The sequence below is a fragment of the Sciurus vulgaris genome (assembly GCF_902686455.1).
Source record: "Sciurus vulgaris genome assembly, chromosome: 1".
Classification (NCBI taxonomy): Eukaryota; Metazoa; Chordata; class Mammalia; order Rodentia; family Sciuridae; genus Sciurus; species Sciurus vulgaris.
Genome location: NC_136461.1, coordinates 55266568 through 55286491, shown reverse-complemented (window position 1 = coordinate 55286491; position 19924 = coordinate 55266568). Strand labels below are relative to the sequence as shown.

Genomic DNA, 19924 nt, shown 5'->3' with positions numbered 1-19924 from the left:
GCCAGAGAAAAATGACAGGTCACGTTTAGAGGGAAACTAATCTGTATCTCAGCTGATCTTTCAACCCAGACCCTCAGAGCAAAGGAGGTCTTGGAATAGCATATACCAAGCTCTGAAAGGAGGTGGATACCAATCAAGAATACTCTAACCTGCAGAATTAAGCTTTAGAATTGATGATGAAATAAAAACCTTCCATGATGAATGAACATTAAAAGAATTCACAACAAGAAAGCCTGCATTACAAAACATACTCAGTAAATATTTCATGAAGATGAAATGAAAAATAAAAATGAAAGCCATAATTGGGAGGAACTACACTAGAAGAATGGTCAATCAAAGGAGAAACTAATTCAAGTTAAAAACCAGAAATAAAATGACAGGGAATAAAAATTGTTTCTCAATAATAATATTGAATGTAAATGGCCTAAACTCATCATTCAAAAGACATAGACTGCAGATTGGATTAAAAACCAAGACCCAACAATATGCTGTCTCCAAAAGACTCACCTCATATTTAAGGACATCCACAGCCTGAGGTAAAAGAGTGGGAAAAAACATCATTCACATGGAGCTCAAAACAAGCAGGGATTTCTGTCCTCATATCAAATAAAGTGGACTTCAAGCCAAAGTTAATGAGAAGGGACAAAGAAGGATATTTCATACTATTCAAGGGAATTCTATATCAACAAGACATAACAATCATAAATATTTATGCCCTGAGCAATGGAGCATGTATATACATCAAACAAATCTTTCGTAATTCCAAGAATCAAACAGATCACAATACAGTAATACTGGGTGACTTTAAAATGCCTTTCTCATCACTTGTTATCTTTTCCAAACAAAAACTAAATAAAGAAGCTTTATGGAAAGCAGTTTGGAGATTCTGAAGAATACTTGGAATAAAACCACTATTTGACCCAGCTATCCCACTCCTCAGTTTAAACCCAAAGGACTTAAAATCAGCATACTACAGTGACACAGCCACATCAATGTTTATAGTAGCTCAATTCACAATAGCTAAACTACAGAACCAACCTAGATGCCCTTCATCAGATGAATGGATAAAGAAAATGTGGTATATATACACAGTGGAATATTACTCAGCCTTAAAGAAGAATGAAATTATGGCATTGGCAGGTAAATGGATGGAACGAAGGAATATCATGCTAAGTGAAATAAGCCAATCCCCAAAAACCAAAAGCCAAATGTTTTCTCTGATTATTGGATGCTGATCCATCTATAATGGAGGTTGGAGGGGGAAGGAATGAAGGAACTATGGATTATGCAGAGAGGAGTGAGGAGAGGTTTGGGACAGTGAGGATGGGAAGTATGGTAGAATGAAATAGACATTATTACCCTATATACATATGTGATTACATTACTGGTATGCTCTCACACCATGGACAGCCAGAGGAATGAGAAGTTATACTCCATTTATATACAATGTGTCAAAATGCAGTCTACTGTCATTTATAACCAAATAGAACAAATTTTAAAAATTTAAAAAGAAACAATAGAACTAAAAACTACAATTAATAATTTAGACTTAAGAGACATATATTGAATATTTCATCCATCAATGACTGAATACACTTCTCAGCAGCACATGGATCCTTCTTTAAAATAAACTATGTATATGCCACGAAACAACTCTTAACAAATACAAAATAATAGAGATACCACCTTGCATCCTATCAGATCATAATGTAATGAAATTAGAATTCAATGATAAAACCAAAAGTGGAAGCTAAGACCTACAGACTAAATAATATACTGTTGAATTACCAATGGATATATGAAGAAATCAGGGGTGAAATTAAAAAATACTTAGAGGTAAATGAGAATAGTGACACAACATGTCAAAATCTCTCAGACACTATGAAGGTGGTTCTAAGAAGAAAGTTGATTGCATTGAACTCATTCGTTAAAAGAATAGAAAGTCTACAAATAACCTAATATTACATCTCAAAGCCCTAGAAAAAGAAGAACAAGTCAAATATCAAAAACAGTAGAAAACAGGAAATGATTAAAATCAGAGCTGAAATTAATGAAATTGAAACAAAAAAAATCAAAAACTCAGTAAAACAAAAAGTTGGTTCTTTGAAAAAATAAAATTGATAAACCCTTAGCCATGCTAAAGAAGAAGAAGAGAGGGAAAACTCAAGTTACTAAAATTTGTGTTAAAAAAGGAAATATCACAATGAACACTACTACAATTCAGACAATAATCATAAACAACTTTGAAAATCTGTACTCCAGTAAAATAGAAAATCATGAAGACACTGACAAATTTCTACAGACATATGATCTACCCAAATTGAATCAGGAAGACAGAAAATTTAAACAGATCAATTTTAAACAATGAAATTGAAGATGCTATCAAAAGCCTACCAACACAAAGAAAGCCCAGGACCACAAGGATTCTCAGCTAAGTTCTACCAGACCAACAAAGGAGAACTTACACTGACATTTCTGAAGTTATTCCATGAAATGGAAAAGGAAGGAACCCTTCCAAACTCATTCTATGAAGCTATTATCACCCTGATTCCCAAACCAAAGACACAGCAAGGAAAGAAAACTTCAGATCAGTATCCCTAGTGAACACAGATGCAACAATTCTTAATAAAATACTGGCAAATTTTATATAAAAACATATTTAACAGATAGTGCACCATGAGCAAGTGGGGTTCATTGGAGAAATGTAAGGTTGGTTCAACATACAGATATCAATAAACATAATTCATCACATCAGTAGACTTAAAGACAAGAATCACATGATTATCTTAATAGGTGCAGAAAAAGCATAGGAAAAAATACAGCACACCTTCATGTTCAAAACCCTAGAAAAAATAGGAATAGTAGGAACATAACTCTATGTTGTAAAAGCTATATATGCTAAAACAAAGGCCAACATCATTCTAAAGGGAGAAAAATTGAAAGCGTTCCCTCTAAAAACTGGAACAAGACAGGGATGCCCTCTTTCTCCTGTTCTATTCAATGTGGTCCTTGGAACCCTAGCCAGAGCAATTAGACAAAAGAAAAATATTAACTGGATACAAATAGGAAAAGAGGAGCTCCAACTATGACTATTTGCCAATGACATGATTCTGTATTTAGAACACCCAAAAAACTGTACCAGAAAGTTTCTAGAAATCATAGACAAATTCTGCAAAGTAGCAGGATATAAAATTAACACTCATAAATCCATTGACTTCCTATATACCAATGACAAATCGACTGAAAGAGAAATTAGGAAAACTGTCCCATTCACAAGAGCCTCAAAAAAATAAAAGACTTGGGAATCAATCTAACAAAAGAGGTGAAAGACCTCTACAATGAAAACTAGAGAATGCTAAAGAAAGAAATTGAAGGAGACCTTAAAAGATGGAAAGATCTCCCATGTTCTTGGATAGGCAGAATTAATAATGTCAAAATGGTCATAATACCAAAGCAGTATACAGATTTAATGCAATTCTTATTAAAATTCCAATGACATTCTTCAGAGAAATGGAAAAAGCAGTCATGAAATTCATTTGAGAAAATAGAGGCCCAGAATAGTCAAAATATTCCTTAGCAAGAAATATGATGCAAAAGGTATCACACTACCAGACATTAAATTGTGCTACAGAGCTATAGTAACAAAAGTGGCATGGTATTTGCACAAAAGTAGACATGAAGACCAATGGAACAGAACAGGAAACACAGAAACATACCACCATTAATATGGTTATCTTATACTAGACAAAGGCACCAAAAGCATACACAGGAGAAGAGATAGCCTCTTCAATAAATGGTTCTGGAAATCCATATGTAGAAATGAAATTAGACTTCTATCTCTCACCCTGCACAAAACTCAACTCAAATCGGTCAAGGACCTGGGCATTAGATAAGAGACCCTTCGCCTACTAGAAGAAAAAGTAGGCCCAACTCTCCATCATGTCGGCTTAGGAACCAGCTTCCTCAATAAGAATTCAAGAGCATGAAAAGTAAAATAAAGAATCAATAAATGGGATGACATCAAAGTAAAAACCTTTACAGCAAAGGAAACAAGAATGTGAAGTGACAGCTGACAGAATGGGAGAAAATCTTTGTCACCTGGAATATTAGTCATAAAGAAGAATGAAATTATAGCTTTTGCCAGCAAATGGATGAAACTGGGGACTAACATGCTAGGTGAAATAAGCCAATCCCAAAAAAACAAAGGCCAAATGTTCTTTCTGATATTTGGATGCTAAGACACAATAAGGGATGGGGGAGGGAAGAATAGAACTTGTTTGGATTGGACAAAGAGGAATGAAGGTGAGGGGGGAATGGGAATAGGAAAGATAGTGAAATGAATGGGACATAAGTCTCCTATGATTACACAACCAGTGAAACTCCACGTCATGTACAACTGCAAGAATGGCATCCTAATTAGAATGCATTACATTCCACGTATATATAATCTGTCAAAATACACTCTACTGTCATGTATACCTAAAAAGAACAAATTTTTAAAAGCCAAAAAAGAAAATAGAGATGCTAACCAGGGAATGAGATTTGAAATTGTGAATACTTAAGAGGATTTTTATAACTCCCTTTGTTGCCAGGCTGAGCTCTGCTTTGTACTCAAATTGTCAATGCCCTCCAGGTGGAGTGGGCTCATCGGTATGTCTTCTAAGCTCTCCTTACATATTACCTACATTCTCCACCTCAGAGTGTGTATTCCTGCCCATGTTGTTGCATCCCTTGATTGATTTCAGTTCATTTATTTCCCCTATCATTAAATTTTTAATTGTTACAGTTTTCCTATCTGGTAGGACTATAACCCTTATAGCTGTTTAAATGACATCTGATTAGATTCTATGCATCTCCTAGACTTTGTTTAATTAATTGGTAATAACGTGAAATACATGAAAGTAAGAAAACAATGAACAATGTTTATTGTTTATTTCTATATTGATGGACTGGAAATCCTTTTAAGCAGTCATCAGTGGAGGACTTAGATAGATAAAATATGGTATTTTCACATGTGTCACTACAATACAGAAATTTAAATGATATGCTTAATGTGCCAATGTGACATATTTTGAATAAATCCAGAAAAGAGTGCTGAGTGGTAAAAGCAAATTTAAGGAAAACTAGGTATACTATGCCAAATTAAACAAACATAAAAACAGTATTCCTAGTGAAAACATTTATAGTTAGTAAAAGTTAAAATATAGACTGGAATATGGGAGGAAAATGCCTCATTTTTATGTTTGGATGTGATTGATTAGAACCATCTTTTTATTTGAGCAGTATGCTCTGTAAGAGAAATCAAAACTCTCGGGGTTTAAACACTTTTATCAAACTGTGTGGAGGAATACTGCGTATATATGTGTGTGTGTTTGCATGTGCACATGCACATTAATGATTTTAAGACTGGTGAGCAAAATTTTCTTTTAATAAATGTATGCCATACATTAATAAGTGAATATAGTTTCTTGATACAAATGTTTTTTCATGATTTGAGGTACTGAAAGGTTCAGTGTTAAACTTAGGCGAGTTTAAATAACAACAACAAAAACTAATAAGGCGGCTTTTTTCAAGATGGCGGCCTAGAGGGTGGCTGCATTTCATGTTGCTCCAGGACTCAGGATTCAAAAGAGGAGAAATTGAGAAACTTGGGACCAACTCAAACCAGCCGGGTGAGTCTCTCCCATTGGGGAGGCATCCCGGATGGGGCGGTAGTCCCGGAACGCAGGGAACTTTGTGAAGTGGAGCTGCCGGAGAGACGCCCCTCCCCCCGCTGGAGCAGTGAACTCGGACAACTGGGAGCACCGGAGAGGAGGCCGCTCAGCACAGCACTGGGACTCGGAGCCACCACTGGGGCTCCGGAGGCTGCCTAGGGGAGGAGCGGCGAGGAGAGCTGTGTGGACTCAGGACACCGGGGCCTGCTCTGAGGAGGAGGAGGAGGAACGTGGCCGCTTGGATTCGGAGTGACTACACCAGAGCTACAGGCAGTTGCCAGAGGAGAAGCTGCGTGGCGAGCTGTTTGGACTTAGAGCGACTGCTTCTGAACACCGGGGCCTGCCCTGAGGACGAGGAGGAGGAGGAGCGGGGCTGCTTGGATTCGGAGTGACTACACCACAGCTACAGGCGGTTGCCAGAGGAGGGGCTGCGTGGCGAGCTGTTTGGACTCAGACCACTTCTGAACACCGGGGCCTGCCCGGAGGAGGAGGAGGAGGAGGAGGAGGAGGAGGAGGAGCGCGGCAGGGCTTTTGGACTCGCAGTGACTGCATTGGAGCTCCAGGCGGCTGCTCAGAGGAGAAGGCGAGTGGTGAGTTGTTTGGACTTAAAGCGATCGCTCCTGAACACAGGGGGGCTGCCTGGAGGAGAAGCGCGGTGGGTCGCTTGGTCTCCAGTGGCCGCACCAGAGCTCCGGGCGGCTTCCCAGAGGACGCGTGCAGCGGGTCACGTGGATTCAGAGCCACTCAGAGTGACTGCTCCTGAACACCCGGGGGGTTACCTGGAGGAGGAGGAGGAACAAGGAGGGTCATTTTGACTCGGAGTGATTTATTGCCCCGGGCTACGGGTGGTCGGTGGGAGGAGGAGGCACGCAGTGAGTTGCTTGGACTCCTAGTGACCGCACCGGAATACCGGGCTGCTGTCTGGAGGAAGAGGCGTGTGGCGGGTCTCTGGGACTCGAGCGATTGTACGGGGCCCCAGGTGGCTGCTCAGAGGAGGGGCTGCATAGCCAGGCGATTAGGTGCAGAGCAGGGTCCCAGGATCTAGGAGGCTTCTTGGTGGAAGAGCCGCACAGAGACAGGCTTAGGGGCGGAGCGAAGGTTCCAGGCCTGCGGGCAGATTCTCTGAGGAGGGGCAGCCTAAGGAGATTCATCTGCGAAGGGTGAGGCTCCCAGGCCCAGGAGGTAGGGCCGGGCCCCTGGGAACTTTGCAGAGGAAGGCAGCACAGCCCAGGCGGTAGCTGTAAATTGAGGGGAACCTCTAGGAGGGAACTGACCAGCGAGACCTCCCCACTGGGTGAGTCTTCCCTGCCTGGTGAGGTTTTCCCACAAGGATGGTAAAACCAGAGACTCAGGCCCAAACAGGCCTTGCCTCAGCCCGCAGCCTAGGTCCCCTTTGGATGACCATTGGTCAACAAGTGGAGGCACCTCTGCCCACTAGCAGGGAATATACCCCACCTGAAGGCCACCACTCCTAGAGAGGCAGCTTCCTTGTGGAGCACCGCATTATCAGATTCCTCCAAGACTTCAGCCTACTGAAGGGTAAGGGGGGATATATATAGAAATCTTCAGGGACATTGTAAGTCAATAAAGGAAATCTGCAATATCTCAGCAGTCCACTGATACCTGAACAATATGAGAAAACAAGGAAAGAAAATGCTGCAAACAAATCTAGATGTTACATCAATAAAACCCAATGACAGCATGGCAGAAGAAATGACAGAAAAGGAGTTCAGATTGTACATAATTAAAATGATCAGAGAAGCAAATGATGAGATGAAAGAGCAAATGCAGGCACTGAATGATCGCACCAATTGACAGTTAAAAGAGCAAATACAGGAAGCAAAAAATCATTTCAATAAAGAGTAAGAGATATTGAAAAAAAACCAAACAGAAATCCTTGACATGAAGGAAACAATAAACCAAATTAAGAACTCCATAGAAAGCATATCCAGTAGGATAGAACACCTGGAAGACAGAACCTCAGACATTGAAGACAAAATATTTAACCTTGAAAACAAAGTTGAACAAACAGAAGATGGTAAGAAATCATGAACAGAATCTATAAGAACTATGGGATATCATGAAAAGGCCAAATTTAAGAATTATTGGGATTGAGGAAGGCTTAGAGAAACAAACCAAAGGAATGAACAATCTATTCAATGAAATAATATCAGAAAATTTCCCAAATCTGAAGAATGAAATGGAAAATCAAGTTCAAGAGGCTTATTTATAGGACTCCAAATACACAAAATTACAACAGACCCACACCAAGGCACATTATAATGAAAATGCCTAACATACAAAATAAAGACAGAATTTTAAAGGCTGTGAGAGAAAAGAACCAAATTACATTCAGGGGGTAACCAATATGGATATCAGCAGATTTTTCAATCCAGACCCTAAAAGGTAGAAGGGCCTGGAACAACATTTTTCAAGCCCTGAAAGAAAATGGATGCCAACCAAGAATCTTATACCCAGCAAAACTTACCTTCAAATTTGACGATGAAATAAAATCCTTCCATGATAAACAAAAGCTAAAAGAATTTACAAAAAGAAAGCCAGCATTACAGAACATTCTCAGCAAAATATTCCATGAGGAAGAGATGAAAAACAAAGAAGCAAATCAGCAACGGGAGGAATTATCCTAAAGGAATTGTCAAATAAAGGAGGAGCCAAGTTGTGTCAAACAAATAAATAAATAAAATTTTAAAAATGAACCAAATGATCGGGAAACCAAATCATATCTCAATAATAACCCTGAATGTTAATGGCCTGAATTCATCAATCAAAAGACATAGACTGGCAGATTGGATTAAAAAGAAAAATCCAACAATATGTTGCCTGCAAGAGACTCACCTCATAGAAACAGATACCCATAGACTAAAGGTGAAAGGATGGGGAAAAACATACCATGCACATGGACTCAGCAAAAAAGCTGGAGTATCCATCCTCATTTCCGATAATGTGGACTTCAAGCCAAAGTTAGTCAGAAGGGATAAAGAAGGTCATTTCATACTGCTTAAGGGAAGCATAAATCAGCAAGATATAACAATCATAAACATCTATGCCCCAAACAGTGGCTCATCCATGTATGTCAAACAAATCCTTCTCAATTTCAGAAACCAAATAGACCATGACACAATAATACTAGGTGATTTTAACACACCTCTCTCACCACTGGACAGATCTTCCAAACAAAAATTGAACAAAGAAACCATAGATCTCAATAACACAATCAATAATTTAGACTTAACGGACATTTATAGAATATACCATCCAACCAAGAGCAAATACACTTTCTTCTCAGCAGCACATGGATCCTTCTCTAAAATAGACCATATATTATGCCACAAAGCTAATGTAAGCAAATACAAGAAGATAGAGACACTAGCATGTATTCTATCAGATCATAATGGATTGAAGTTAGAAATAAATGAAAGAGTAAAACACAGAAACTATTCCAACATCTGGAGATTAAACAATATGCTATTATATGATGAATGGATAACAGAAGATATTAGGAAGGAAATTAAAAAATTCTTAGAGGTAAATGAGAACAAAGAAACATATCAAAATCTCTGGGACACTATGAAAGCAGTACTTAGAGGGAAATTTATTTCATGGAGCGCATTTAATAAAAGAAGTAAAACTCAAAAAATAAACGACCTAATACTACAGCTCAAAGCCCTAGAAAAAGAAGAACAGACCAGTACCAAAAGTAGTAGAAGACAGGAAATAGTTAAACTCAGAGCTGAAATCAATGAAATTGAAACAAAAGAAACAATACAAAAAATTGACAAAATAAATTGCTGGTTCTTTGAAAAAATAAACAAAATTGATAAACCTTTAGCCACACTAACAAAGAGAAGACAAGAGAAAACCCAAATCACTAAAATTCGGAATGAACAAGGAAATATCACAACAGACACGAGTGAAATACAAAACATAATTAGAAGCTATTGTGAAAATCTGTACTCCAACAAAACAGAAAACCTCGAAGACATCAACAGGTTTCTAGAGACATATGAATTGCCTAAAGTGAACGAGGAGGACATATACAATTTAAATAGACCAATTTCAAGTACTGAAATAGAAGAAGTCATCAAAAGCCTACCAACAAAGAAAACTCCAGGACCAGATGGGTTCTCAGCCGAGTTCTACAAAACCTTTAAAGAAGAGCTCATTCCAATACTTCTCAAAGTATTCCATAAAATAGAAGAGGAGGGAACCCTCCCAAACTCATTCTATGAAGCCAATATCACACTGATACCTAAACCAGACAGAGACACATCAAGGAAAGAAAATTTCAGACCAATATCCTTAATGAACATCGACGCAAAAATTCTCAACAAAATTTTAGCAAATCGCATACAAAAACATATTAAAAAGATAGTGCACCATGATCAAGTGGGTTTCATCCCAGGGATGCAAGGTTGGTTCAACATCAGGAAATCAATAAATGTCATTCACCATATCAATAGACTTAAAGTCAAGAATCACATGATTATTTCAATAGATGCAGAAAAAGCATTTGATAAAATACAGCACCCCTTCATGCTCAAAACAGTAGAAAAAATAGGGATAGTGGGAACATTCTCTAACATTGTAAAGGCCATTTATGCTAAGCCCATGGCTAATATCATTCTAAATGGTGAAAAACTGAAAGCATTCCCCCTAAAAACTGGAACAAGGCAGGGATGCCCTCTTTCACCACTTCTATTCAACATCATTCTTGAGACTCTAGCCAGAGCAATTAGACAAACCAAAGAAATTAAAGGGATACGAATTGGAAAAGAAGAACTCAAACTATCCCTGTTCGCTGATGACATGATTATATATTTAGAGGAACCTGGAAATTCCACCAGAAAACTCTTAGAACTCATAAGTGAATTCAGTAAAGTAGCAGGTTACAAGATCAATGCTCATAAATCCAATGCATTTTTATACATAAGTGGTGAATCTTCAGAAAGAGAAATTAGGAATAATTCACAATAGCATTGAAAAAATAAAATACTGGGGAATCAATCTCACAAAAGAGGTGAAAGACCTCTACAATGAGAACTATACAACACTAAAGAAAGACATTAAAGAACACCTTAGAAGATGGAAAGATCTTCCATGTTCTTGGATAGGAAGAATTAATATTGTCAAAATGGCCATACTACCTAAAGTGCTATACAAATTCAATGCAATTCCAATTAAAATCCCAATTGTGTACCTTACAGAAATAGAGCAAGCAATTATGAAATTCATCTGGAAGAATAAGAAACCCAGAATAGCTAAAGCAATCCTTAGCAGGAAGAGTAAAACAGGGGGTATTGCAATACCAGATCTTCAACTCTACTACAAAGCAATAGTAACAAAAACGGCATGGTATTGGTACCAAAATAGAAAGGTAGATCAATGGTACCGAATAGAGGACATGGACACAAACCCAAATAAATACAATTTTCTCATACTAGACAAAGGAGCCAAAAATATGCAATGGAGAAAAGATAGCCTCTTCAACAAATGGTGCTGGGAGAATTGGAAATCCATATGCAACAGAATGAAACTAAACCCATATCTCTCACCATGCATGAAACTAAACTCAAAATGGATTAAGGACCTCAGAATCAGACCAGAGATCCTGCAGATTATAGAAGAAAAAGTAGGTCCAGATCTTCAACATGTCGACTTAGGACCAGACTTCCTTAACAGGACTCCCATAGCACAAGAAATAAAAGCAAGAATCAATAACTGGGATAGATTCAAACTAAAAAGCTTTCTCTCAGCAAAGGAAACTATCAGCAATGCGAAGAAAGAGCCTACAGAGTGGGAGAATATCTTTGCCAATCATACTTCAGATAGAGCACTAATCTCCAGAATCTATAAAGAACTCAAAAAACTCTACTCCAAGAATTCAAATAATCCAGTGGACAAATGGGCTAAGGAAATGAATAGACACTTCACAGAAGAAGATCTACAAGCAATCAACAAACATATGGAAAAATGCTCAACATCTCTAGTAATAAGAGAAATGCAAATCAAAACCACCCTAAGATTCCATCTCACCCCAATTAGAATGGCGATTATCAAGAATACAAGCAACAACAGGTGTTGGCGAGGATGTGGGGAGAAAGGTACACTCGTACATTGCTGGTGGGACTGCAAATTAGTGCAGCCACTCTGGAAAGCAGTGTGGAGATTCCTTAGAAAACTTGGAATGGACCCTCCATTTGACCCAGCTATCCCACTCCTTGGCCTATACCCAAAGGACTTAAAATCAGCATACTACAGAGATACAGCCACATCAATGTTCACAGCTGCTCAATTCACAATTGCCAGACTGTGGAACCAACCTAGATGCCCTTCGATTGATGAGTGGATAAAGAAGCTGTGGTATATATATATACAATGGAATATTACTCAGCCATAAAGAATGATAAAATTATGGCATTTGCAGGCAAATGGATGAAATTGGAGAATATCATGCTAAGTGAGATAAGCCAATCTCAAAAAGCCAAAGGAAGAATGATATCGCTAATAAGTGGATGATGACACATAATGGGGAGAGGGAAGGGTTAGTGTTAGGGTTAGAGTTAGGGTTAGGGAGGGGGGCAAGTATGGAGGAAGCTCTGTATAGAAGGAAAAAAGGGGTGGGAGGGGTGGGGGGAAGGAAAAAAAATAACAGAATGAATCAAACAACATTACTCTATGTAAATTTATGATTACACAAATGGTATGCCTTTATGCCATGTACAAACAGAGAAACAACATGTATCCCATTTGTTTACAATAAAAAAAAACTAATAAGGCATGATGTTACAGCTTAACTCATGCTTGATTGATATATCTTGTCTTCCTTAGTTTTTAGAGAATAATTATAGCCATAATAGTAATTCAAAGTCTCAAAATAAGTAATGTCAACCATTTATTTTGAAAATATCTTATAAATAACATTATTACAATTTTTTCATTAATTTTAACTAAGAGTATCTCAAAAGGTTTGAAGGGTTTATGATTTTATCTGTAAGAAAGATGTGCAGCCAATTTATGGAGGCAGCCTATGGGAAATGAGGGAAGAGGGAAAAACAGAATTGGTGAGGTGACAAAGGGAACTTTAATTTCTATCAGTAAACTTTTATTTCTTTTATTTAAAAGTATCCAAATCAAAAATGACATTTGTTGATTTAGGTGGCTATGTGTTTTATAAACAAAGGCAAACTTCCAGACAGTATATGCACCAGGTGTGCTATAGAAGTAAGTTTTATTGGGGAAGAACCACAAAAATCAGTAGTGGTTTTGGACCATGTTTCTCCCTCTGTGATTGCTAGTCATCCTGTGTGACCTTGTACAGCAGGTCTTGGATTCTTGGGTTCTGAATATTTTAAGTGACATGATGTCTGATATTCTGGTCCCTCCTGAATGAGATCAAGGACCAGAATATTGTTACATTAGGACATAGGACACAACAGAAGTTTGACTCCAGTACTGTCCTACCAGCTCAGAGTTTATGGTTCAGGATGACACTAGCCTGATGTCTAGCTTGGAACTTGGTTCTAAGACTTGCATTTATAACTTTGGTTTTTTTCTTTATTTTTAATTTTTGAGCATTATAGGTATGCATAGTAGTTGAGTTCATCTTGACCAATACATATATGCATGGGATTCAATTTTGGTTCATGTTCTTCCCTTTTCCCTCCCCCTTTTCTCCTTCCTCTCCTGATCTTCCTTTTGCTCATCTGTTTATTTTTGATTGGTTCTTTCTACTTATATATAGCATGGTGTTTTAAAACATTCTACATTCCCTCCCCTTTCCCATCCCTCCTTTCTCAATCTCCTTCTACTCTTCTGATCTTCCCTTTATCTTCATGATATCCCATCCTCCCCTTGTTCTTGCCTTTATTTTGCTCTAGCTTGCACATATGAGAGAAAACACTTTACCCTTGATTTTCTGAGATGGCTTACTTCACTTGGCATTATATTCTCCATTTCCATCCATTTACCAAAAAATGCCATAATTTCATTATTCTTTATGTCTGAGTAAAACTCCATTGTGTGTATATACCACAGTTTCTTAATCCATTCATCTGTTGATGGGAATCTGGGTTGATTTAATAATTTAACTATTGGGAATTGTGATTCCATAAAACTTGAGGTGGCTATATCACTATAGGATATTGATTTTAGTTCTTTTGGATAAATACCAAGGGGTGGGATAGCTGGGTCACATGTTGGTTCCATTTCTTATTTTCTGAGGAGTCTCCATACTGCTTTCCAGAGTGGTTGTATTAGTCTGCAGTTCCACTAGAAATGTATAAGTGTACCTTTTTTCCCACATCCTCACCAACATTTATTATTGTTTGTGTTCTTGATAATTGCCATTCTATCTGGTGTGAGATGAAATTTTAGTGTAGTTTTGATTTGCATTTCCCTGAGATGTTGAACAATTTTCATATATTTTTTGGCCATTGTGTTTCTTCTTTTGAAATATCTGCTTAGTTATTTTGCCCACTAGATTATTTGTGGGGGGGGATTGGTGGCTTTTGACTTCTTTATGTATTCTTGCATATTAATCTCCTTTCAGAGAAGCAACTGGCAAAGATTTTCTCCCATACCATAGCCTCTCTCTTCATGCTCTTAATCATTTCCTTGACTGTGCAGAATCTTTCCAATTTGATGGTATTCCACTAATTGATTCTTGGTTTTATTTCTTGAGCTTTAGAGGTCTTGTTAAGGAAGTTAGTTGCACCTATAATTTTATAATGTAGCAAACTGTTGCCAGGATTTGCCCCACATTCGTGATGGGAAAGCCCCAGCTCTTTTGGCATGATGTGAGTTGGTTGCTAGGGGTGTAAATCTTGCAGTGAACAGATTTATGGTTCAACAGTTTGGCAGAAGTCAATTTCAATAGGGCATTTCAGGATGGTAAACTTTTCTGGAAGTAACCTGTTAAAAGACCCATTCTTGGATATTATTTTTACTATTATGGTTCAATCTACAAATGTTTGCCACATTTTTCTCTGTGTTTTTGGTATTTATATTTTTTCCAAAATAAAGAAAAAGTTTTAAAAAGTGAAATGTTCAAAAAGAGCTTAACAACATTAATATCTAATATGTAATTAGTGCTGAGAGACACTGAAGGCAGAAAAAATAGACCATTTATTCATTCATTGAAGAATATTTACTGAATATGTACTATATGATAAGGTCTGCCTTAGTCCCTAAGGATGAACATTGAACAGATTAGAGGAATGATCTATTTTCATTCACCTAAGTGAGAAACTTAAGTAAAAAGAAATGAGTTTGAAAAACATATTAAGGTTAGAATTAAAAGGACTGGGGCAACTGACTTGGTATGTTTGGACTTGAAGGATGGAAAGTGACAAAGATGGTATAGTATTTGCCATGATGTACAAATTTATCAAGACATGATATTATCTAAAATGTTTACAACTTTGTAAGGTTTGCAGAACATTTCCCCATAAATTAGCTATTCAACTCTCACAACAACCTTTAGAAGTTGATTTTCTCAAGATCACATTTATCCTGTGATAGACAAAACTAGTCTTCTTCTTCTTTTCCTTATATACTGTTATCCTCCTTAAAAACATATTTGGTTTTAATTCTCTTATAGATGATCATTTTGTCATTTTTAGTACAAAGATATAAGTATCATTAAATGAAAATACAAAACCCACATAGAAATTGAGAGATGCTTCTCTCTAAATCAAGCATTGACAGATCAGGAAAGAACTCAAGATGTCATTAAGTTTAACAGGTATTTTACAGATGAGAAAGCTCAGGTTTAAGCATTAAGGTCAACTAAGAGTGACTAAAATTTTCCTCTACTGAATCCTTATAAAATTATTTGTGTTACTTCATTAAAAGAATCTTTCATAGGAGAACTGTTTTATACTAGGAAGTACCAGTCACTCTTTAAATTTAACCTTATTTGTTCCCATTTTCATTCTTATTGAATGCCTTTTACATGTGCATCACTAACTTATAAACTTTAAATGGCATTTTAAAGACTGCTTTACCATTTAAGTTGTATTTTATTATATTTTAATTGTGTGACTTTTTTTTCTTTTCTTTTCAGGGAGATATAATAAACACTTTGCTTGGACCCAAGTCAAACCAACCAGGATAGTTCATCATTTCCAATATTTTGTTGTTGTTGTTTAATGAAAAAGGAACAATGTTTAGTATTTAATAGTTTGTATAAACAGGTTGTAAGCTAGGATTTTGATGATAGAGAACAGCACTTGATATATACCTTCCATTTAAATTAATGAACTTTCCAGAAATATGCGATTACTTTGTGATGTAAGCTAAAAATTATTCTCTAAGAATTTTGTTCGAATTTTCTTATGCTATTTATACTTAAATCATATTTGAAATACATGAGTATATATATTACATATTATATTATGCATTTTATTATACACATATGCTATTACTCATATATATTCTGTATACTTATATATATACTATACTATACACACATGCACACTTATAAAATGTCCAAATGCATTAGAAAATTATTTCTTTAGAAGCTAAATTTGGAAATTATTTTTTAAGCAGTAAAACTGTTTTTATTTATAGAAGATGCAAATCTTGTACATAGAAAATCCTTAGAAATTCAGTGAAAAAACTACTAGAACAAGCAAGGTTAACAAGTTCACAGGATATAAGAGCAAAATTATTAGAATTATTTAAACCAAATCTTTATAAGACCAAATTCTATCAACTTTTAGTCTGCTTTTCAAGCTCTGTTTTCCAGGATTTACAGACAGTTGTTAGTATAATGAGAATAGTGTATTCTCATATCCAACTTGTAACTTAAATTTTATCCTCTTTGATCTGAGAGATACAGCTATAGAAGTTTGTTAGACTATCTGACAAACATAACAGCAAATATTAGAATTGTATTGTTTGGCCACCAGGCACCACACTTCCAACTCAGGTAGAAAAGTTAATGTGGAACATACCAGGACATCTTCCTCTGAATGTCCAGAATCTGCTCTGGACTTTAAGCTCAGACTTAAATGGACTCAGCAAGAAAATAGAAAGTCTCTGAGGTATAGGTCACATCACGATATTATTTTATGAAGAATTCTAGAGACAGGTTGTAGAAACAGGGGGATGATTCCTCCAAATATAGATTGCTAAGAGGTGGTTCCACGTGGTTTTGCAAGTCCTGGTTATGTTAACTGAGGCCACAAAACATTGTGGCCTGTTCTGTAGAGCACTATAAGTGGGCAAGAGATGATAGGGCATATGAAACTAAGCTCTCTGGGGAAAAATGCAGACAGACAGACATATATATAAACAGAATAAAATTGGTGCAACAGTGAGAACTACCTTTTTCAAGTGTCCATTGCTTCACAGTCTCCATTTTTGGGGAGCTATCTTTTAAACAAGATCAAATTTTAGGTAGATTGAGAGTTTGTGTCAGGTTATAAGGATTATAAATTTTCAACTAGTATAAGTCAGTAAGATTGTCTTTCTAGAAAACTGACATTTCTATAACATTTTGTGTAAAAAATAAAAATCTAACTTAAAAACATGTTTCTTTTTATTATGTATTTATAATATTTTAAAAATTTACATATTTTCTTATCATTTCTCAAACCTAAATGAGAAACTATTCTGTTCAAATTCTGGACAACTGATCTCAAAGCATTGAACCTACTCTACCCTTCCCATCTCTACTCTGGCAGTCTTAAATGACTCACCCATACTTGTAGATTAGCATCACTTTTTTTTACTTTACCTTTTACATGGGGATTTCAGAAGGAGTTATTTGCTTACTTTCTCAGCTGGGTTTGAGTCCTTAGTAGTCAACTAATTACTACATATTTTTAAGAATTGAATGATAATTCTGCTTATCAATTAGCCATCTCATGTTATCCTTAAACACACATACATGAAGACACACACACACCAGTGTGCTCGTTAGAAACATAAAGAGGGAGTGGCGACTGTGCCAGGTGTTCATTACTTCATTTGGTCATTTCCTATCAGGCACCTCTCATATACAACTTACATTATTGCTATCTGAGAGTATATTGTTAGCTACTCTTCTGAGGTAGGAAAGGAAGATTATATTCACTACTTATATAGTTGTGTATCATATTTAGTGTGTTAATTCGGTTAATCTCTGTGGAATCGTATACATTATAAGTGAGAAATTAGAAAGCTTAATATTTACCATTTTGTCACAAGAGTCTACAAGAAAATGTTGAAACTGAATCAGTATACTACTAATAACGTGTGTTCACATTCTTTACAGTTTGCAGAACACTTTTCACAGTCATTATCCCATATATCCCCATATATGGGACAAGAGAGACAAGTAATTTTAATATCATCATAGAATCTGTTTCCCAAATGATATAATTAAGGCTTGGAGAGGTAATGTAACATGCCAAAAACCATTCTGCTGGTAACTGGTCAAGCTTGAACACAAACCCAAGGCTTTGAACAGTTTTTACACACTTTCTACTACTGTGTAGTAAATGGTTAATGCCCATATAATTTGCATGCATATTTTTCTGCAATTAAGGTTTTATCTAGAGGATAATGCTTGTAAACTTGATATTTTTCAGCATTCAACTGCCATTCAGCCTCAACACACATGTCTGTTCTGTTGTGAACAGCCAGCTCCCAACTCCTCACTCTTCCTTCAGCATTTAACTCTTTACTCACCTTTCAGATCTCTGTTCATATCTCAACTTGTAAGGAAAGTTCTCTTTGAGTGCCATCCCATAAGACTTGCCAGACTAAATTTGGTCTTTTATTAAATGTTCTCAAGCCTCTGTGGATTTCCCACATAGCACCATTTCAGAAAACATTGTTGAGGGACAATATTTAGAAATGTTTCAATCCTTATTTTTCTTCATTACCTTTTTCCTCTTAAATGACCAGTTATCTACTTATCAGTTTAAGGAGACATATAAAATAACAATAAATCAAAGATATCCATTTTGTTCTATAAAAGCATAGAACTTAAGGAAGGTATTGGGACACAGACCAAGTGTCTTAAACATAAAAAGAAATACAGAGTTTCCTCAGGGATGGAGAGAGGGGGGAATACAAAAAAGAGGGAGTCTGCGGAGTCTTAGAGCATAGGAGACACATGTCCTGCATTTAAAAACCATTGACCAGAAAGTAGCAACCTAGGAGGGACCACAGCCACCTTTGAAAACTATTCCCTATGCAATGGGTGATGTGCAGAAGCAACCACAAGCCACTAGAACTGCAGAAGCCGAACACTGAGGAAGCACCAGTTCTGATACTAGAAAGGCCTTGGGACAGAATAAGATGGAAGGAAACCAAGTCCGAGTGGAACTGACATTAACTTACTTCACATGAGGTTTATTTTTGCCAGCTGAGTGGAATTTGGAATGAGAAAATTATTGAGTTCTGGAAAATGTAGATATGTTTCTTGGATAACTAAATTGCTAAACTGAGATCCGTACCTGCTATGTTAAATGTCTATTTGTAGATCATTTGCTTAATGTCTGCCTTCCTCCTGGACTAAGTGTCTCCGGCATCTAGATCAGTACCTCTGCATCTAGATCAGTACCTCTGCAGAGGAGGAATGCAACAAATATTCATTGAAGGAATGAGTTATCAAATTAGTGACATAATTATTGTTTCATGCTTGTTCCATATCACTACATCATTTAATATCTTAAATATAATTTCCTTAAAATTCTAACAAAATATTTTAACATCAGAGGATAAAACATTTTAACTGTGGAACATATAGAGAATACAAAATTAGTCTGAAAAGTTGATAAAGTCATAGCTTTCTTTGATTTATAACAATGTAAAATTTTTTAAATTTTCATTTAAGACAAAAACTTAAAAGCAAATCTGTGATCACTTTTTTTAAAATTTTTTTTATTTTTACAGACTGCATTTTGATTATTTTTACACAAATGGGATACATCTTTTCATTTCTGTGGTTGTGTATGATGTAGATTCATACCATTTGTGTAAATCATACAGGTACATAGGGTAATGATGTCTATCTCATTCTACTTTCTTTCTGCAAATATTTGCATTACCTTGTGAGGTTGTGTTTCTGCCTTCCATTTGGGGGAACATGTTTCTCCAAGATAAAGCACCAGCACAAAATATGCTGGGTACATAGTAGGTCCTTAAAAATGTCAGCTCTGGTTCTAATTCTCCCAGAGCCACATCTCCAGGTCCTG

General features: G+C 36.5%; 1 protein-coding gene and 1 long non-coding RNA gene across 4 annotated transcripts in view; both read left to right on the top strand.

The window, feature by feature from the left end:
- The window catches only part of DNAI4 (dynein axonemal intermediate chain 4), a 126167-nt gene extending 109051 nt beyond the window's left edge, over window positions 1–17116 (top strand). For all 3 annotated transcript variants that reach the window (XM_079132953.1, XM_079132952.1, XM_079132951.1), the window contains one exon: window positions 15799–17116. In XM_079132953.1, coding sequence (XP_078989079.1) covers window positions 15799–15849 — 51 coding nt within the window. In that variant the 3' untranslated portion in view covers window positions 15850–17116. The remainder of the gene's footprint in view (window positions 1–15798) is intronic.
- LOC306659433 lies at window positions 555–13513 on the top strand. Its single transcript, XR_013763291.1, has 2 exons — window positions 555–5559; window positions 12511–13513. It is a non-coding gene; the product is annotated as an uncharacterized lncRNA (long non-coding RNA).
- Window positions 17117–19924: the final 2808 nt, after the last annotated feature.